This window comes from Acanthisitta chloris, unplaced genomic scaffold (assembly GCF_000695815.1).
Source record: "Acanthisitta chloris isolate BGI_N310 unplaced genomic scaffold, ASM69581v1 scaffold25984, whole genome shotgun sequence".
In the NCBI taxonomy this organism is placed as follows: domain Eukaryota; kingdom Metazoa; phylum Chordata; class Aves; order Passeriformes; family Acanthisittidae; genus Acanthisitta; species Acanthisitta chloris.
This window is the reverse complement of record NW_008668044.1, coordinates 1-7,867: the sequence shown is the minus strand read 5'-3', so window position 1 is coordinate 7,867 and position 7,867 is coordinate 1. Positions and strand designations below refer to the sequence as shown.

The 7,867-nt window shown below is 47.2% G+C and overlaps 1 protein-coding gene across 1 annotated transcript; it reads right to left on the bottom strand.

Annotated features, from left to right (window-relative positions):
- Positions 1-3,043: 3,043 nt before the first annotated feature.
- EMC3 (ER membrane protein complex subunit 3) lies at positions 3,044-7,813 on the bottom strand (the record flags this gene model as incomplete). The annotated part of the gene is made up of 7 exons (XM_009072759.1): positions 3,044-3,278; positions 4,616-4,698; positions 5,296-5,375; positions 5,521-5,602; positions 6,261-6,365; positions 6,965-7,058; positions 7,751-7,813. Coding segments are annotated over 7 exons (636 nt in total), but the record flags the coding sequence as incomplete, so codon positions are not given.
- Positions 7,814-7,867: the final 54 nt, after the last annotated feature.

Genomic DNA, 7,867 nt, shown 5'->3' with positions numbered 1-7,867 from the left:
CTAGCTGAAGGTGGTGAACTGAATAGGAGGTGGGTTTTTCCTTCCTGGAGCCAAGTGTGTTGGCAGAACAAAAGGCTATCAGCTACTGCTCTGCTTTTTTCCCCTGGAATGTGTCCTCTGTGCACAGCCGGTGCTGGCTGTGTGTGGCTTCAGTGCTGACCATTACCTTCTCTCCTGGTGGCAGCAGTGTTCATCCATTTAGCTCCAAACATGCCAGCTCAGCTCCACCTTTCTGCAGCGCTCGTGACAGGCCCTGTAGAAAGCTGTAGTGTGCCTGTCCCTGCACCAAGCAAGAGCTCAGCCAGCTATTCACTGTGTCCTGCTCCAAGCAGTGGGGATGGGAGGGCAGGACCAGGCAGCCCCTTATCCAGGGCACTGGAAAGTGATGGAGAGGAGGAGGGAAGGTTGGCATGTTGGTGGTGTGATCCTCCTCTCTGGAATTTTGCTTTTTAAAGCATTGACATTTGAATTTTGAGATCAGAATTGCTTAGTTGCTTCTGCTGTTCTGGTTTGGGGGTTTTATTTTTTGTTTCTTTTTCCTTTTGCAACTCTTAATATTGTACTTCTGATTTTTCCCTCATTACCGAGGGGAGCATCCAAAAAGCAATTGTTAAGCTGTAGCACTGCACTGAATTACTCTGAGCAGCATTTTTAATTTTGTTTTTACCCTGAAAAAAAGTAATGTGGGCATTCTAAAATGGGGAATAGAGGAAAGGGAGGGGACTAAAAGATGTTTTAAAAAGAAAATTCAATCTGAAATAGCCTTTGTTTGCCTCCTCATCTGTGCTGACACTGAGAAACGCATCCGTGGGGCTAAATCTGTGATGCTCAGATGCTGAACAGACTCTGTTGTACTGCAGAAAAAGTGGCCCAGCTCTTGCTTTCTCTGCCTCTGAGCTGCTGGGCTTCGGCTGGTGTGTGTGTGCTGTAATACCAGACCTGTTTTTTAGACTAGCACTTTGTAAGTGGCTGGCTCTGTTGTACAAAGAGGAAAATTAAAGAGTGGTTTGCACTGAAACTGGGTTGTGTTGTATTTTCAGCTTCCGTTATGTCGTCTAAGACTGATGGTTGTGGGGATGTCTGATGCTCCAGGAACAATTTGGGCTGGGGGAGGGTGAGTCCTGCAGAGCCAGTGGGGATCTGGCAGAAAAGAGCTGTGAAGGGCACTGCTCTGTACAGCTGAGTTTCTACTCACTCCAGGATTGCCTTTTCTCTCCTGGTGCTGAGTTGCTGGGATCTAGAGCTCTAGCAAAGCCTGTCCTTGCTTTTCTGTGGCACTGGGCAGCCTTAGCTATGGCTTCCTCATCATTCCTCTTCCTCTGCAGATCTCTGGTGGGGGGCAGTCCTGATCTTCCATCTGTCCATTTTCTCCAGGGCTATCAGGGCTGCTTGTGGCCATGCCACTGATAGTTGTCCTGCAGTCTCTGCGATTTCCGCCTCGAGGCAACCTGAGTACATACGTGAGAGGAGGCTGGAAAAGGCTCGGGAAGTTCAGTGCAGTGGGTTTGTTTGCATTTAGCACTGGTGTGTGTGCAGGAAATCTGGAGGATTGCAGGTCAAGGTGGGCTGTGAAGCCCCAGTGAGAAGGTTTGAAGTGTGTTCATGCCACAATTACAGTATAAGAGCAGAGGAGCGTGATCCCAGCTGAAGCCTCAGAGGACAAGAAGAGCTTTAATTTAGCACAGCAGCTGGTGAGCTTTGCTATGAAGTGCTGACCTGCAAAGCACGGCATGAAAGCCATGGTGGGAAAGCAAGAGGCAGCTTTTGTGCTGTGGAGGTGTTTGGGTGCTCTGTCAGGGTGCAGAGAACACCGAGGGCATGGAGCCAAATGAAATTTCCCATTGCAAAAGGGAGGGCAGAATAACCTGAACCATAAGTTGTGTTGTCAGTGAAGTGTTACTTGCATTCAGGAAAGGTCTGAGGCAGAACAGAACATCTGAGCTAAGGCTTATGTTCACAAGGGGAGATAATTTGGTGAGAACTGAAAACAGGCTCTGTCAGGTCCTGCTTTGAAGAGGGTATGCGATTTCACCCTGAGAAAAAGGGCTCAGAATAAAGAGGGGAAAATACAACAGCTGCAGAGCATGGAAGAGCTATTTAAGCATTTCCCCAGGTTAGGACTGTTCTCCCTGGGGAAAAGATCTGAGGAGCTCCTGCAGGGCAAGTCAGAACAGTTGTTCCCTGTTCTCCACAGTGCAAGAAGATGGTCAGACAGGCACATAAAACAAGGCATTTATTATCCCCACCTGATCCAGTAAATAACAGAATGGGGACCACAGGGAGCAGCCAGGCACCCGTGCTAGGTGCTCTGCTGCATGTGGCAGGCAGGAGGGGCTGTGTGGCCACTCTGAGGTGCTTATAAATGGACTTGTGAAGGATTACATTAGTGGGGAAATAGTGTGTGTTTGGTACCTCTGCATAGCAGTGCCATCTCTGTGCTGCCCGGACATCTGAGGAACTGCTCTGCCCAGGAATGGAAGCAGCAGAGGGGGCAGAAGTTGCCCCTGTGCCCATTGGTGTGCCAAGGAGCTGCCAGGGCAGGAGCAAGCAGAGGGGAGTGTACAGTACCAGGGAACCTTGGTGCAGGCTCGGATACCAGAGGAAGGTAGGTGAGCTGTCCCATGCTTTGCTGTGGGCATGTGGTGAGTATATCCCTTGTGCTATTTGCTTTTGAAAAGCCCTACTTTCAGAAGCTGAATCCTCATGCTGCTTCTGAAGATGCATGAGATACTTGGTCACTAAGTCAGGTTTGAATTGCTTATGTGATGATGTCTCAGCTGTTCAAATGTAAAGAGTAACTCTCTGTGCATTTATTTTAAACGATAAAACCAGAAACATAGGTATGACTTGTCCTTTGTCTTAGGCACCCAAACTTGAGTAAGCTTGCTCTTTGTGAACTGGAACTAGAAGTTTTAGGCTTTTCCTGCACCATACATTTCCCAGGAAGAGAAAGATAACTCCAGCCAGAAACCCACATGGAGCCTTTAGCTCAGATGCAACATTGTGGGTCCTGGGGCTCAAATCAGAGTGAGGTCACTGCAGGTCTGAACATGTTTTATTCTCAGCCTTGCTAAAATACATTTTGTAGTTTTAAGTAACAGATTTCTCTTCAAATTACTTTTACAAGAGACAAAAGCATACTCTCAAATTCAGAAGATGGAGGTCTGAAGTTCTTCTTTAAACATGCCTTCAAAATGGAGGTCTTTTGCCATGAGCTCTTCTTCTACATCTTCTAAGGCCCATTGATGATCCGTCAGTTCTAAGGCTTCCCATTCCGTCTGCATTGGCAGGGACCAGAGATTAGAGAAAGGAAAGCCATATGGGATTACACAGGAACTGCACAAAGCAGTGTTTAGCTTAAAAACTGAACGAACCTCAAGTGCTATTTGAGATCTCTCAATCCTGTCAGGTCCCTGAAATCAGTGCTTTACACTTAATTGGCTATTAGATAGTTGGTCAATACAAAGTACATCCCAGAAATTCGAAAAATTTTATGATCTACTGTTTGCAAACCTGTAACCTTCTGGAATAGTCCAGTGCTTCTACAACAGCTGTTTCTAGAAGCAGTGCTGTTCTGGGGGAGTCGAGTGTTTTGTACTTAGTTAATTCCTTCATTCAGAGACATCTGATAAAAACAACTACAGGCAAAAATTTTGCGACTGTGTGACTCATGTACACAGCCTGCAAAATCAGGTCACGCAGTGCCCAGCAAGAGATTTCTATTTCTTGGCCGGGACACTTCTCCTGCAAAATGGGCTGTTTTCCTTTGCTGGAGCATGTGGTGAGTTTAGGTCTCTACAGGGCTGAGCAGCAGAAGTCCTGTGGATAGCCAGCTGGAAGTGGAGGGACGTGAGCCAGGGGAGCTCACAGTACTGGCTGGAATTGACCTCAGTGCTGACAGTCTGTGACAGAACAGCCACTGCTCCAGCACAGCTGCAAACCACAGCTGCTCCCCTCCCTAGCTGATTCTCTGGCTGGGTGGTTTGGGATTTTTTAACCAGGAAGATAACAGAAGACAAGAAACTGCAGGAGAAGACCATCCCAACTTCCCAGGCAGCAGGCTGTGTGAGGGTTATACCTATAGCAGAGTACACAAATGCAGAAACCAGGACCTTCCCTGCATGCATAAACTCAGGCTGTGAAAGGCAGAGGCAGCCTAACAAGCAGTGCCTATGATAAGTGCTTAGGAGAACTTTCAGACAAAATCAATGTTCTGCTGAACTGACTTGTTTACTTGCTTTTCTTACTCAAGTTCCATCAGGTGCCTGCTGGGCTTGTGCTCAGCTGCAGTACTAACACAGCTTTTGGAGAGTCAGCTTCTGCTTTGGAACTACCTCTCAAGGTAAAGAAAAAAACCTTCCTCTGCAAAAGCAGAGGATGACACATGAATTCAGCTCTTGTACCAGGAACAACTAGCCTATCAGGTTTATTTCAGTGTATCTGGGCTCTGAGAGACCCAGAGCAACTCCCATAGCCTTCATCAGCTGCAGCTCTAATTTTAGGAACAGGAATCCAGAGCAATTCTCTTCCTTGACACAGGGTGAGGCTGAGTTACATACAGCCTATGGTCCTGCAAACTCACAGCAAACAGGAATGCAGGTGGGGAATACTGTACCTTAAATGCTTTGTTAGTATCTGCTGGCATGGCCATGGCTGCCCCTGTCATTTGTTCTTGCATCACCCTAGACTGATCTGCAGCTGCAAAAGAGAAATGAGAGGTTGATTTTTGTGCCATTTAAAGCATTTTCTGGAGCACAGTGCCATCAGGCTGGTTCCTAGCTATAGATGAGAACGTTGCAGAAACACCCAGAATGCAATACTACTGTGCCAGAAAGAGTTCTTAAGACATCTTGTTCCCATCCCCTACCTCTTAGCCAAATTTACAGAAAATGGGCCGGAAAATTGAGGAAAAATACAGTCTTCTACATTCCCAATACAAATCTGTCCTGCCCTGCATCTAGCAGTAACAAATCTTTGCAGTCTTCCTTAAAACCAATACCTGCTAAAAATAAAAGCAAGACTGAGAGCAGAACTTCTGCATGTGGATTTGGTAGAAAGCAAAGCATGGGCTGCTGACCATAGAAGGTTAGGAGCAGTTAGCCAGTGGCTGGTGCAGATCTGGGTACTTGCTGCAGGTGATGTCAAACCTGGCCTGTGGAAAGTAACCTCACTGAAGCAAGAGAGGCTTTCAAGAGCTTTTTGGCTGAAAATTTAGAAATCACTTTCCCAGCCTCACTCAGAAGTTATCCCATGAAAGGAGAAGCCAGTTCTTTCACAGAAATGACAATGTCTTACCATTATCTTGGCCCAGGATGAGAGTATAAATGCTTCTGAGTCCAAACACATTCAAGAAGTACCAGGAAGCAGAGCTCACCCTGACAAATCAGAATGAGCACGGTTGGTTCCACTTCAAAGCTGCCTCTAACCTCATTTCAGCAGCACAGACTACTCAAGGGTTATTAACACATTCAGCACTTTCCAAGTGAGAATGTGACCTTGCTGTTGAGGGCACACACTTACCAGGATGCATCCAAAGTGAGCAGTTCAATTCCCTGCTGCAACATTGGCTTAAATCGCAGTGTCAGAGGAAAAGGGACCTTTGCTGCAGGATAAGAACAAGAAGCTCAGTTTCCCAGAGTGACAGTGCATGGCTGAAAAGCTCGTGGCAAAGCTCATGGGTAGTTCTACTACATGTGATGCAGTCTGAGTGCAATATGTACACTAACAAGTTAACTTGTGTTTTTTAAAATGCTGCAGTCCTGTATTTAATATGAAAAGGCTTTTTGAAACTTCATCAGATGCCCAAACCAGCACAGGTGTTGCTTCAGTGACCATGAAGGGGAATGTCTTAAAGAAACAGTTATCACAAAACCAGTAAGAAAAGCCCCAGAACTGTGAATTTTAAGAAGTATTTTTGATGCATACACCCTGCATTACACTAACCAACGCCCTGGACAGGTTTGGAGGAAAATCCACTGTATCAACTTGAGTTTTAATGAAATTAAATACTGGTTTTGCCTCTACAACTGTTCCTATTTTCTTTGTGACCATGACCAGTACTCTGGAAACAACTTCCTCTCCCCTTCAATGGGGCAGGTAAATCTGTGCAGTCCATGGAGGGAAGAGCAGCAGTGCCACAAGCCAAATTCGTGCTGCTTCCAATTGAGTGCTTCCAGATAGAGGAGCACATCCCTGATGCAGCCCAGACCCTCGAGGTGATCACCAGAACACAGCCAAACCCACACACTCCAGGCACTTACTTGTGACGAATCCCGAAAATGTCAGGTTGATCCAACCAACAATGAGGATCATAGGCAGAACATTGGTTACATTCCCTTTCATCATATCTGTGAGCATGGTAGGATCTGCAAAGCACAGGTGGGATGTGAAGCAGCAGCATATCACAATAAAGAGAAACAAGACCATACTTGTCAGCCACTTTAATTAAGAAACTGCAGGAGGGAGAACAGTCCTATCCCATATCTCTTATTTTTCACTGTTGAAAATACTTTGCAAAACAAGAGGAGCAGCAGTGTGGTGTTGTGTTCTGGGCTGTGTCTCACTCCATCCCTTGCACAGTTCCCTGAACTTGTCTGACCCCTCTGTGAGCTGATTTGGGTAGAAAAAGGACAACCAGCTACACAGATAATTTGCTGCTGAGGTCTTTGGCCACATTAACAAGTTAAATCACTCCAGAGAAGGTCCTGGAGGAGCTGGTGCAAAACATTGACAGACAGCAGTTAGAGCAGGACCTCTCACTTCTGGCAACACTGAGGTGGTTGTGGTCTCGTGACATACTACAAGCAGCTGGAGGTTGAAGCTAAACAAACTGAAGTGATCTAGTGTGTTGCTACGCAAGAGAGTTGCAAGTCTCACTCCCTCTCCTCCCCAGTGCCCAGGCCTCCCTTTCCCTTGGAGGAAAGTGACAGCCTTTTCTGCCTGCAGTTACAGTCCCTGAACATACCTGTCATTGGGGAGGGAGGCACTACCTTTCTTTTCGTCTTCTTAAAAAATCCATCCTCTGGGTTATTAAAAAAGTATTTCCGGGTCAGGAAGGACTGAAAACAGAAATAGACAATGCCAACAGTGTAAGGAATGAAAGGATAGAGACATCATTTCTTGCTCAGACATGCAGACTTGTTATCACAGAATCACAGAATTTAAGGGGTTGGAATGGACCTTACAGATCAGCTAGTCCCAACCCCTGCCCTGGGCAAGGACACCTCCCACCAGACCGCGTTGCTCAAGGCTTTGAACACTGCCAGAGTCAGGGCATCCACAACCTCCTTGGGCAACCTGTGCAAGTCTCACCAACCTCTCAGGGAAGAACTTCTTCCTAATATCTAACCCGAAGTTCTCTTTTCAATTTGTGCCCATTGCCTCTTGTCCTGTCACTGCAGCTCCTAACAAAGCTAACATTGTTAGCTGACATTGCATGACTACATCATTATCCCAAGCTTGTATTAAACCCCTGTGTATCTCCTGGCAGATATTAAACACGCTGGTCTGCAGGCAGAGCTCACTGCAGCAGGCAGTAAACACCAAGCAGTGGCAGCTAATACTAACGTCAGGAGAAACACACATACAGCATTCCTGTGTTCAGCACCCCGAAGCGTTCCCAGGCGCCGCCCGGGGAGCCCTGGCAATGCCCGACCCCACGGGCACTTGTGTTTTTTTTTCCGAGCACTGCTGCCTCGACACTGCCCGACCCAGCCCTGCACAGCCTCTGCCCGCCCACGCGGCTCCGCACCTGCTTTGGAATGTATTTCCCGTTTTCCCGAAGGACTCTGCTCCGGATCAGGACTTGGCTGGAAGAGAGACACGCGGCGTTAGCGGGAGCGCGCGGGACCGCGGGGCGCGCGGCCGG